Source organism: Pungitius pungitius, chromosome 21 (assembly GCF_949316345.1).
Source record: "Pungitius pungitius chromosome 21, fPunPun2.1, whole genome shotgun sequence".
NCBI lineage: Eukaryota > Metazoa > Chordata > Actinopteri > Perciformes > Gasterosteidae > Pungitius > Pungitius pungitius.
This window is the reverse complement of record NC_084920.1, coordinates 12,693,784-12,707,295: the sequence shown is the minus strand read 5'-3', so window position 1 is coordinate 12,707,295 and position 13,512 is coordinate 12,693,784. Positions and strand designations below refer to the sequence as shown.

The window sequence follows — 13,512 nt, the reverse complement described above, 5'->3', positions numbered from 1 at the left end:
ACCCTTTTCTGAGGCCCAAGAGACGTATTTTAGGCTCTTGCAGCTACGCAAGCCGTTTCACACAGATCCTCGGAAAGAGACGAAGGGGAGATGGTACCGTACGTCTGGGAGCTGCGCTCCACACAGCAGCGTTTCCATTGGGCTTTAACGGGCCGCACGGACGGTAATTAGACGGAGCGGGTAACTGGCGTGTGAGGAATAATGGATGAGGCTGCTGTTTTGGTTTGATAAAGCGCCGACCGAGTGCGGCTGGAGAAGCAACTGATGGGTCGACAATAGACAGGCGGGGTATGTTTGCTCAGGGTATACTTCAGACGCCTCGGGCCTAACTTGCTGCTGTATCACAAGCTAGTACATGGATTCTGTAAGAAAGACCACTCAGCGTGTAATCTACAGAGATTAGAGAGGCAATGTGCCAACACAGACTCTGCAAGTTTTGTCAATAGAGGAGTTCAGTCTTTTGAATTCCTCTTGTAGCATTATTGACTCGAGGCGCCACAATATGAGCTGCCTGTGGACACTTGTATATTTCACCTGGAGAGGCGGATAGATCCTTCTTGCTGCCGTTGACGTCCTCCATGCTTCGCGCACAGGAATCGATCTCGGAGCCCAAATTAGACGCATCGCCCTTGACACACAAAAACACACACAAGACGTCAGAAAGGAGCACGTGTCTGTGTGGTTCACAGAGCGCGCGTGGGCTGAAGTTGCCTCTAAACACAGATCCCCGCTCGTCTTTATCTCGGTCGTCACAAGGCTCACCGCTCAAATCGGACCCTGGATCAGTCCCTAGAGGCAACCTCCCTCTTTGTGGGCAAGTGGCGGAGGGTGTGGTGCCCCTAGATCTGGAGTGTTCGATAAACCAAACGGTACGGACAGACGGTGAGGAAGATGTCGGAAGTGCGGCCATGCAAGGACGGCGAGGAGGTCTGGAGAGAAACCACACTGAAGTTCAACCAACGCAACGGAGAATCACTTTTCATGACGTCAGCGGGGGGGGGGGGGGGGGGAATAGGAACGAGCTTCGGTGTGGTTGCTAGGTTTTTCGATCCTCGCACTTAAACACGAGCACACGACACACACACACACACACACACACACACACACACACACACACACACACACACACACACACACACACACACACACACACACACACACACACACACACACACACACACACACACACACACACACACACACACACACACACACACACACACACACACACACCGACGTTTCTTCATTGTGCCGTGAAGCAGTCTGTGAATTCAGCGGCCATCACCAAACTGCTTATTCCGTGTTCAGTTCGCTAGCGTCGTTTAGCATTGGGTTTATCTCTATTGCAGGCTTTTAAATGACTCTCCTCTACCCTTTGCTTCCCGTAGGCTTTCACTCGCACATCGACTGCGGCGAAGCCTCTGAGCTGGCGATGGATTTCTCTGCGCCATGCCAGAGCCTGCAGACTGCATTCATGCGCCCGCGAGGGGCGCCAGGTGGAGGCTGGATGAAAGGAAGGCCGACCCGGCGCTTCAGACTTCTGTGGCACACCTAATCGGCGTGCACTTCTTACACGAACAGGATGACTTTCATTATCCCCCAATGAGTGTAACAGAAAGACACGGGGCGGGTGGATATAGTGCCGGTTTCATTTGTTTAAGGTAAAACTAACTGAATCAACTAAAGAATAAAAGGAATTCAACATTAAGGAGCCTTTTGGATGAATAAGAAGCCTGCTGTCTTTGACTAAGCACTTTCAGATATACCATGATCTGAATCGGAGACATTTTTATTCTAGTAATCATTTTGATACTTGTGTAGTTATGTAGCAATGAATAGTTTGAAGTTCAAAGCTTCATTTATGACATTAACACAATAAAAATGCACACCCTGCACAGATGTTATTAGTACAATCTAAGGCAAAAAGTAAAAAATGACTTTTATCCAACAAAATATTGTTGGCGCATAACATTGTCACTAAAGACAAATAGTGGCACACAAAGAAACTAGAGCAGCAATCTAACAGCACCATTCATTTTATGGACTGCGGTATGTTATCTTATTACTAGTGGTTTGTTCTGTGTATTGAGAAGAAAAAGAAAAAGGCTACTCGACTTCAAGCCCTATTTTAGAAAAAAAAAATTGTGGCCATGAAGATCATACAGCACACGCTAACACACGGCTAAACAGACACACACACACAGCCCGGAATCACAACAAAACCCAACGGCAAGCAAAAGCAGCCTGAACCACAGCGAGAGACAATGGGGGAGCACGGCGGACACAGGACCCTCCCGGTGGAGCATCGGCCCTCCCTCCCTCCCTCCCTCCCTCCCTCGTGGTGGTTTCTTTTCCTGTCAGTTGGGGGCTCGCTTTGGCAGGAGGTCAGTGTAAGAATCAGCGTGACGAAAGCGAGGCTGGGGCATTTGTGAGGATCTTGTAGTTTGAGCAACAGCTGGCTGCTGTTTGAGTTATTTCCAGGGCTGTCCGTTTAATCAATATGACCCATCCACCCTCGCCCACGTGTCTTCCATATATATATATATATATATAAAGAGAGAGAGAGATTATATTTTTGTATTTTGTTATGTTTAATTTGGAAGACGGCGAGCCAGGATCAGTGAGTGTGGGGGGGTGGGAGAAGTGTTTCAGAGGTGAAAGCAAAAGTGGAGATGATTGCTTTGGAGCAGGGGTGACGGGGGAGTCGGGACTCGAGGGAAATTCTCGTCCCGAAATAGTCCGGTAATTTGGATGGCTTGTTTACACTCCGCCACCCCAATTTGGCGATGGTGGCGGCTGCAGGAGATAGGCCAGACCAGGCCTGCTGCTGATAGCCAGACTCTAATAGACACCAGCAGCACAGGGGGGGGGGGGGGGGGGGGGGGGGGGGGGCTCAATTACATCGCTTTTAAAACGGTGTGGATGTGGCAGCGAGTTGATGTTGATAGGGGGGTAAGGGGGTAATTGTGTGTGTGTGTGTGTGGGTGTGTGTGTGTGCACAAAAATTGCATCCTACCAGAGGTGAATATAATTCGTTAGCTGTGCCGTTGTGGCAAACGTGTAACTTACACAAGCAACGACTGCCAAAACGACACAGGTATGGAAGTCCAGTGCTGCCAATATCTAAATTTCATCAAATTACAATTTAATTTTCTCCTTTTATGCACAAAAAAAAAATGAACAGTAACTATTGAAAAAAAACAAATTAAGTCTCACCTGTTACGTTGATCATATTTGCCACAATCATGATTATTTAATTCCTATAAACACCACAAACTACACTTTTACGTACTCATTTCAATAATGTCATCAGTTTGGCTTATTTTATTTATAAAAAATGAAAGTGAGTCTGCATTCACAATAGCAGGTGTACTAGGCTGGGCTTTGAGCTGGTGCTCATGTTAGCACGCTAGCACCAACTCACTCTAGATGGAACAATCGGATGTTTATTGAGTTTGGAGCTGACTGTATTCACCAGTCATTGCATTAAGTTTACATGCTACCTTTTGTTAGTTAGCAATACATTCCCGAAGGGGAAATCAAATATTGGGTGGAACTACATTATCAATTCTTCTGCCATTTTTTAAAAGCATTTCAAAAATGAAAATAATGATGATGGTAATGACATTTTTTTTTTAAATGTATAAGATAATGCGCACCATACAATTCTGAGTTCTCTTTTTAATTTGATTGAATTGCTTCATTTTAATAATGGCAGGTCTGTGGGCGCCCAGCACATACAATGAATGCAAAGTGATGACAGTTTTAAGAGGCAATAAAAGTAAATCAAATCATAACAGCAGCTATTACCAGTGAGCAGAATGCACTCCCCAATACAACCTGCTGTGTTTAAACCATTTGGTGCTTGATCTCCGGAGAGGGTTCGACGGAGTGAAGTTAGAGGACGCGACCTACAACCATCTGTTTGTCAAGTTCACATTTCACTCGAGAGGCCCGAGTCTTGAGTCCTGCAAACACAGTTGATCTCCCCATGCCTTTTAGTAGGGCTCATCCTCTTGTCTCCCCAAAGAAAGATCCCCGTGCCCCCTCCCACCCCCCCCCGCTGCCTGACCCCACCCCTTTCACCACATCTCTTTCCTCCAGCCAAGAGGAGCAAACACTGGGAGAGGGAGTTTTTTGGGCTGCACCGGTACAGCGCTCCTACCCCAAGGCTAAAAATAAAATAAATAAATAAATAAAAAGAGTGGGGTGGAGAGCCTCGTGGGAGGTGAGTGTTTGAACCTGAGCTTTGACGCAGAGTCCGCTTTTCAGAACGAACACGAAGAGGACACACACACACACACACACACACACACACACACACACACAGGACAAGGGATGCTGCGCCGGCCGGTTTGAGCAGCGAGGGCATCGTGCAGGAGGCGGCTTGGAGGACTCTTTGGTGATGTGACATAATCTCTGCTAGCCGTGTTGCAGGGGGGGTGGGTTGCTTCTGGCAACGTAAGGGATTCGCACAGTTCTAGTGCGGTCACTCTTTCACAAAAAGATGCCGGCATGCAGTATTTGCATTTGGCCATGCCGCTTCACGAGAGGTTTTGAGCTTTTAACTTTTGAGACCATCACCACAGTACAGACCACGTGAATTGACTTTGTTTGTGGCGCATGAAACAATTGACCAATTACTTATTGTGGATGTTGATGGATCGGTTGTGTCTGGTTGCAGTTATCGGATTTCAACATGGGAAAATCATGTTAATTTTGATTTGTTTTGTTGTTGTTTTTGCGAGAGTAAATATACCCATAAGCTCCAGCTGGAGGAGAACCCAGTAAGTGACTGGGAACAAAGTGCTACAATTTGTTAACGCAAACCATGTGTTGGGCAAGTTACTCGAGTTTAAATTCATGATGCTGGTGATCCGTTGCTGGAAACGTCTTAATGACCTCGAACAAATTAAGTGAATCAATTTAAACGGCCTAATATATCTGATTTATCCAAGGACTAATATTTAGCTTCCGATTTCATTGATTTAAGATTTAAGGGATTGAATATTAACTATATTGCTCATTTCATTGTTCAAAGGCTTGTACATTTGTCCTTGTTTAATAATGTGGATCAAAGAAATATTTAAGAAGATCTCCAATTGCGAGCCGCATGATGCTGTTGGAGCTGAAATATGAGACACTACCTACACATTGATTGGGGAGCAGAAGCAGTGGAAAAAAACTGAAAACCTCTTTGAAAAAATTAAAACTATTTGAAAGGTGCAATATCACGGACTACAAATTAGAAAATACAGTGTCATTTCAGGCGGATCGCCCCCTTTTCGACACACGAAGCAGCGCTCATGACCGTAGTGTTGTATCCTATTGCACGCTCAAATATTAAGAGCAAGAAGTCAACCTCCTGTTGCGGCTACTGAGAGATCGGACACATCACAGCAAAGCCTCAACAGGGAATGGTGAGGAGAACAGGTGGAGGGGAGGTGCTGGGAGGGAGGGTGCAGGAAAGGCCGAGCTGCAGTGCTTTACATACCCCTGAGTCTACGGGCAGCTGAATAACGCTCGGCTGGACATGCACGTCGTCCCGCTTGGACACTTCCTATAGTGGAAGTGATCATTGCAGCCGGACAGGAGAAGGGAGGCGGACGGAGGAAAAGAGGCAGAGAGGTGAGAGGCGGAGCGACGGCAGCAGTAGACAAGAGCAGAGGGAGAGAATTAAAAAAAGGACATTTCAGCCTGTGGTAAAATTTCGACTTTCCCGTGCAACACATATCAGCGTTTCCCGGGCAACCGCCCTGAACCACAGTATCTCAGCGACTTGAATACAGGTCGAAAGCAGGACAAGTCAAGACAGCAAAGTCCAGAGGTGAAAAGCACGGCCAAGTTTTCACCTCCGTTCAGGACACAATGTGCTCTGCCCGGATGCATTCCTGTGCGGCTGGCCCGACGAGTGCGCGTGAATCGTGCATGTTTAAATGTGTTTAAATGTGGTTTTGTTTGTTTTTGCTGAGAGGTACAAGAGAAAAGGAAGAGCAGCTTTTGGTGTCTTTGCTGTTAATGGGTCTGCGTAAAAGTAAAACAGCCCTCTCTCTGGATGGAATTTGGATTCTGTCACAACCTGAAAAGTGAAAGAAAGACATAGATAACAGGAAGTGTGGGGAGGGAAAAAAAAGAGGATGGGCAAAGGAGTTAAATCAAGAAAATAGAAGCAGGCTAAAGTGGATTGAAATCAACGTGTTCCATCGTTAGGGTCCATGTCTGCTTCTACTGTGTGCTCCTCTGTTTCTTCTTCCTGTCTGTGCTCATGATTTTTTCCAACCCCTCGTCGTCAGTCCGTTGATCTCTCTGTCAATGTACCCTTAACCTGTCTGTGCTTGCTTTTGTATCCCCCCCGTGCCCTGGAGTACCACGGGGTGTGCATTTGGGTTCACCGACTACACCACCACCAAACAGTCCATCACTTGATTTCCCCTCTGCCTTTATGTCCAGAGCAATACGGGAGGATTGGAAGTGATGTATTTCTGTGTCTTGAGCCTGCACATGTCTCCTGGCTTGGTTCACATCATTCAAACTCCCCCGTTACCTAGCAACCATTACGCAGGGAAAGTTTAGCTGACTAAAAATAAACTCGGTTCGAAAAAAAAGGAGGTCAATTTAAAAGGAGAGGGAGAATTAAAGCGCAAACAATGTGATCAAGAGCAGAAGGGGAGAACAATACAGTTGGGGTTTTCTACTTTTTGGTCTTATTTGACCTATGACATTCGGTATGTGCTGGAAGATTTCACAAGCAGGTAGCATGGAGAGGATCTGTGCTAAATACACAAAACAATACTGCAGCTGGAACCGAGACGATGGGACGGACGCATGGAGGCCGGCCTAAACAGCTGCAGGCTGGAAGCCAAAATAACGAGCTGAAAGGCAAAGAAAGTCTGCAGTGTTTAGAATTGTACATTTAATGTGACCTCATTCTAGCAAAGTGAAATGTTCCAAGGTAATGACCACGTGGGGGGGGGTCAAGACGAGAGCTGAATCGCACGAAATAAAATGATACTTTAACAAACACAGATTCATGATGTCGACAAACGGCATAATTCTAACTATTGGTTCATCCTTTCTTCCACACATATCTAGGGCGAATATCTTCAGCAAATTACAGTTCAAAAACAAGTTATCACCATAAAATGCAAGCCCCCTTTTAGAGAAATTAAACATTTTTGGTTGTTGACATTTTCTCTCTCAATCAAGAGAATGCTGTGTCTCATTGCGTCTTTTTCATACGTCTTTAACTTAATAAGAACACAAATCCCAAACCACGTAAGAACTCATTTTGCCGTCAGTTGGACTTTTAAAAGTCCCCAGAAACGCATTCATTCCCGTCTTGGCCCCCATGTAAAGCCTTCATATTTAAGCGGCTTTGGTCATTGTCTCCCATCTCCTCTGTGGCTCCATTTACCAGAGCAAAGCATATCTGTAGTGCGAATGAGAACAATAGGAGGAGAAGCCCATTGAAATAAATCCATATTTTATGAGCCTGTCAAGCTCTCTCCCTGCAACCAATCGTCTGTTCTCTCCCCGCTCTCAGCCCACGAGCCAAAGAGCGCCGGAGATCAAAGCATAGGTGCCGTCGCCCCTTAATGAAAGAAAGAGATGAGGCAGACAAGTAGACAGCTAGAGATCAGCCGAATTACTCGTGTGATTTACTCTCTCTATCTCGTCCCACTGGAGCAGAAACGTTGCTCGGTGAGTTTCCGCTTCTTCTCTTCTCTTCAGGGAAAACCTATTTTCCACCCAGCCTCTGCAATATATTCGCTCTGTCGCAGAGAAGAATTCGAAAAACACAGTGGGGTGGTGGAGAAAACATCCCTCAAAAAGAGTTGCTCTGAGAAGTCATGAAAAGAAGTCATCCGACCGATGAAACGAGGGAGGTGGGCCGACGCACAGTGTAGTCATAGCAGACATAGTTTTCTCATGGTGTGCTTCACGACCGTTTTGGCAACTGAGCAGCAACAACAACAAGGAGGGTGAATGCAGAGAAGGAGTGGGAGGAGGAGAGGCTGACAAACGGGGTGAGGGTGAAGAGGTGACGGGAAGACATGAAACGCTGAATCGGCGTGCGTTCTCACGTTCTCCCATTAACCGCCACAGAGAGTGCAAGAAAGGGTGCAGGTTAATGCCTGGAGTGTGTGAGTGGGTTATGTGTGTGGGGGGAACATCAGTCATCCATTAGCGTTATGTGTACCTGCATTGGAAATATTCAAAAGAGAGCAGTTTACCCTCAAAATGTCATTTTTAAAACAACAAACAAAACATAGCAGGGCGGAACGATGAAGATGACAGTTTCAAAGATACTTCCTCTAAGGAAATAATGTTAAAAGCTTGGAAGCAAGCCAGATAACAGTGCAAGATTCCACAAGTTGACCATGACAAGTCGAAAATGATCTCAACCTGGTGGCCCATTTGTTGACAGAGGCTCTGAAGTTGTGACGAAATGGCTCAACCAGCAGCATCATACCTCGGTCTGGAAACCCTCGACCAAGATGGCCACCAGCAGGTTGAAGAGGACGTAGTTGCCAAAGGTCATGAGCGCGATGAAGTAGAGGGCGGCTACAGGAGTGGTGGAGGCCATGCCATTGTATAACACCTTGTTCCAGTCCTCCTGGGTCAGGATCTGGTGAGGAAAAAGGATTCAGCTCTGAATCAGCAATCGTCGCGTTATCTTTTCTTCTAGGCACTCATGTTGTTTAACTTTTTAATGGTGGTAGTTTTACCATCACAAGCTCTGGGGACTCTTGATAACTGTGGACTTTCATTTCATTGGTGGGAAAAAGCAGGCCGTTTCTATTCTATAGCTAGGAACCATGACGTCAACGGCTGAGGTGACAACAGACACACAGGTCATGAGCGAATGGGCCAACAGGTCAACAAGCAAAAGGCCTCCTCAATCTCTCCTACGTAGGCTCAACACACGCAGACTTTGTGACGGTCTGGCTCTCTTTTTTTTTTAACTCTCTATAGTCTATAAACTCTCTCTGCACTCTATAAACATCTCTCTCTCTCTGTGGTTTTGTCTCTTTTGGAAATATCTTTATGGTCAATTTAGCTCTTTGTGACTTTTTGTGTGTCTTTGTAGCCGCTTTGTGTCTCCTTTCTGGTCCCTTTGACTGACTCCATCATCTAAAGCTAACTAGCTAAGCTAATGACACGGGTCATCACAATTCTTTCTAAAAACATTCCAAAACAGAGACTAATAGTGCATCTTTTCAATATGCTATTTGGCTTTGAGGGCAACATTTAGTAGATGATGACACATACAACTTATGTTGTATATATTCCTTACACTTCTGCTCCTGTTTTCTTCTTTTATTGTTCTTGAGAAAGCTCAAACCTTTAATGCAGAAATGTTTGCTGTTACTGTTACTGCACAACACAATACGGACACGGTCTGTGTCAAATTTCTATGCACCACAAGTCTTCATTTTATAGAACGGGATGCTGATGTTGAAGACAACGTAGACTGGTTTACTGCAGTATTATTATTAAACCGCCCATCGAAAACACGTGCATAATGGTACAATATTCTGTGCAGCGGGACATCGTCCCTGATCAGATGATTCTCTGAATTATACATGGGTTCTATATTAAGGTTGATAAATACCAAGCAGTGGGATAGATATATAATGGATGAATTGGTCCGACCTGACTGAAGGCCTAATCACGATTCCAAGGTGACATGATGCAAGTGGCTGGCCTACTTAACCTATAACTTATTTGCAAATGGGAATTAGATCGAGTCGAAGAAAATGAGGGCTCTGGATAAAGGCCAGACAGGGAGGGAGAGCGATGAGAAATATTTGATGCGATATATTTTATTTATTCAGGCGGAACTGGTCTTTTCATCCTCCGATGGGGACGGTTTTAGTCCGTGCAGATGAAGCAGGGAAGATGCTGGTTGCGTGAGGGCACTTCAGCAGGTGTAGTTTGATCAAAACAAGGTTTGAATCCCATAAAGTTGCATAGCTTTAGGTCATGCCTCCCCTTAATTGTCATTCAACTGACTGAAACGCCTCGCGTTGTGCTACAGCTAAATTGGGGGAAAAAACGTAGGGAATTGTGAGCGTTTCATGGAGGAAAGGAAGGGTTAAAAAAAGGGCATATGCTCACCTGGAAGACAGTGACTATGGCCCAGAGAAGGGAGTCAAAGTTCTTCCTGTCGGGCACGGTGTCTCCACTATTCCCCTCGGATCCAAACTTGCAACCAAACAGATGCATCCCCAGGATACTGACACAGGAAGGGAGAGCGCCGGGAGAAAACAAACAGGAAACAAAAGGGGTGAATGTTTGCATCAGGCCAACACGCTAGATCCAGTACAAATAAACCGGCTGAAAGCACTTGTTCTGACACCAGCCCACTGTTAATACCTGCTGCTTGCATGGCAGCTCAGGCAGAATAGAGTGGACATAAATGGCAATTCACGTTATTTTTACTTTCCCGAAAAGAAGCAAAGGAAACAAAAACGCCATTTACTTTCAGTCAGGCGACACACAGTAATTGGTTCATAAACAGTTGGCCCATTATGCTTGTGGAAGTAATGAGAAAAAAGCGTTGTTTTCCAGGTTCAGGACCATGGAGAGAGGCACAAGCCATGTCAGTGACACCTTATACTCATGGCTTTAAAAACAAAGGCACAGTTTCAATCAAATGGAGGTGTTTACACTACTTTGTAAATTAAAGGAACGGTTTCAACAATATCTTCTTTCATTCAGAGGGAGGTGAGAAGAAGTACGGAGAACACGTCTGATTTGTATAATCTGTGAATTGCAGTACGGTGTGAAAACTACTCGAGCAAGAAGGTTCAGCGCTACATACAACAAGCCAGCTAATCCATGGTGTGTTTCTATGATGGAAACGGCAGTCCCTTATCAAGAAACACAGACATTGAGCCGAGGGATCCATGTGCTCTGCGGAGTCCACTTGGCAAATCTTCAATCAAATCAGAGGCTATTCATACATCCATGCCTATACAAGGATCTTGGAACTCTGCGTGTGTCCGTTTACACTGAGACCGTATTGTTTTTGCTAACGCAGTCACTGGTAGCTGTTTAACATGACATTTTAATAATGTCAATCAAACCTCACCCCTCTTGGGAACTAAATTAGAACTGGTTTTGAGGGTTAAACATGATAAATACAAGATGAGGATTTTCTTTCAAGATGGTGTTTTGTTACAGAGAAATACAAGAGATTTGAGCATAGCACAATCATGTGTGTGTGTGTGTGTGTGTGTGTGTGTGTGTGCTGACAGCCTCCACATTTATGCTGATTGTGTTGAGCTCAACTACAGAAGTAACTAGGCAGAAAGAAGGGTTGCTGACTAAAACTTTTCTCCCCGTATCGACTGATCTCTCCTTCTGATGTCCGTACTGGTCACGGCTTCTCTCTGCTCCTGGGTTCCAATGTTGACATAACGATGTAGTGATCTACCAATGTATTATTATGTTCATATCTATTTTTCAATCCACACCACTATGCTTTTAAAATTGCCGATAATACTCCCTTTCAATTTACCTCTTTTGTTTTCTATTTCAACTTTCTTTGACAGTTCACCCGTTCTTTTTGGACGCGTCCCATTTGACACGGCAAAATTGCAAGGTTGCTCACCACTCCTCTGCCTACCTGAAGATGAAGATGAAGAGCATGAGCAGCATGCAGAAGGTGGCTACATTATCCATGGTCTTCATCAGCACCACCAGCTGCCTCTGCAGGGCCGGCATGAAGCGGACCAGCTTCAGCACCCGCATCAGCCGGAAGGTCCTCAGCACCGACAGACCGCCGTCCTGCTGACCCACGATCTCCCACACGCTGTCCGGAGAGGAGAGAGGCGCACACACACACACACATGCATCTTCATGTTCATAGCTACAATACAATTCTGCAATAATATGCAAAATATGGAGGCAACGTTTTGGTGTCAGAAGCAGTTTTGTACGTCAAGCGGTAGAGGACAATCACGTTCCCGTGCGGGTGAGCAGACAGTGTGGAGAGCGACAAATTGTTCTCACTCAAGGGTCAAAATGCAATCTCAAGCCTACCGACTGATGACCGATAATGATTACGCTGCTGCCTCAACTGCAACTCGAGTGTGTCCTCTCATGTTGCCAATCAAGGCGTAAACAATGAGAAGAGGAAACGGAAGTCTTGGCTACACAGGAACTATGGATATAAAGCCTTGTGGCTCCCATGGTCCTAATCGCCTTCAAACCGATGGGTTTTCAAAATTCCTGTCATAGTAAGTTAACAGACTTCAATCTGACAAAATTCCAGACGATTATTCTCAAAACAGTGCCCAGTTAAGGTATCATGAAGCACCAGTGTTTACACTTTATCCATTTGAACTATTTCTGACACAAGAGGAAAATTCTGTCAGATAGAGAGCCAAGATTTCTGTATTGCAGTATCATGGTTGTCTTGTAACAGCCATGGCGGTGGGGGCCCTTAGGCAATGCGTTCCCTGTGGTATTGTTTCAAAAATGGAAAGAGAGAGAGACGGGAGGAAAAGGTTCATTCAAGGGCTTTCTCAGGAAATCCTTCATTGCGGCTCACCTGATGACGACGATGATTCCATCGAAGATGTTGTAGGGGTTCTTGATGTAGCCGAAGGGCCCGTAGACCAAAATCTTCAGCAGCATCTCCAGAGCGAACAGGCTGGTGAACACAATGTTACTGATCTCCAACGCGTTGGTCAGCTCCTCGGGCTGGAGACAAGACAGAGGACCAAAAAAAGATGGACACGTTACAATCTCTGAAATAAAATAGATCTTGTTTTTGCCACCCTTTGAACTTCACTGGACGTGCATGTATACGAGTCAAGGCTTCCACGACTACAGCGACGACACCTGCTGTGGAGAGCAAATATGCCAAAGGCTAAATTCAATTCAAATATGACAAAACTGTCCCTTCACGGTCAAATACAATATGCACACCCAACCTTTATCTCAAACAGGGACACACACACACACACACACACACACATACACTGCCATCACAATACCGCTGCTGAATGTGCTTGTACAAAGCTCAAAAGAGAATTGGGCTGCCACCTAGATCAAACAACCGGTGTGCGTGTGCAGAAAAAAAATAAAGAACAACAACAAAAATAGGCAATATAGACAGAGAAAAGAAAGAACACAAACCCAAAAGATAAAAGGCACCCCCCCCCCCCCATCCCAATACGACATGGTATGTAAATCTATGGGGAGCATCCGTAATTATCGGAGAGGAAAGAGGAGCCGGTGGGAATGCTGTTGTGTGTCTGCTGGGTGTGTGACACCCCAGACGGGCCCTACGGGGCCTTTGATCTCCAAGCGAAAGTTCACACAACTCAAAGGGAAACTACACTGAGGACGGAGCGAATGCATGTACACACGGGCTCGTGACGGGCCTTCGCTAACGGTCTCAATGTCCCTCTGTGAGCATGAATGGAGTTCGTCCCACCAGAGCCGTTATACCCAGGAAGAAGCAGGAGGTAATGAAATGTAACGTAAACACAACGC

At 45.6% G+C, this 13,512-nt stretch overlaps 1 protein-coding gene across 2 annotated transcripts in view; it reads right to left on the bottom strand.

Moving 5' to 3' along the window:
• Nucleotides 1–13,512, bottom strand: part of cacna1g (calcium channel, voltage-dependent, T type, alpha 1G subunit) — a 168,220-nt gene that overhangs the window by 50,488 nt on the left and 104,220 nt on the right. For both annotated transcript variants that reach the window (XM_062560055.1, XM_062560054.1), the window contains exons 11-16: nt 12,563–12,714; nt 11,636–11,821; nt 10,123–10,240; nt 8,474–8,629; nt 5,495–5,560; nt 535–628 (exon numbers count right to left, since the gene is read on the bottom strand). In XM_062560055.1, the coding sequence (XP_062416039.1) occupies nt 535–628; nt 5,495–5,560; nt 8,474–8,629; nt 10,123–10,240; nt 11,636–11,821; nt 12,563–12,714 (772 nt within the window). The remainder of the gene's footprint in view (nt 1–534; nt 629–5,494; nt 5,561–8,473; nt 8,630–10,122; nt 10,241–11,635; nt 11,822–12,562; nt 12,715–13,512) is intronic.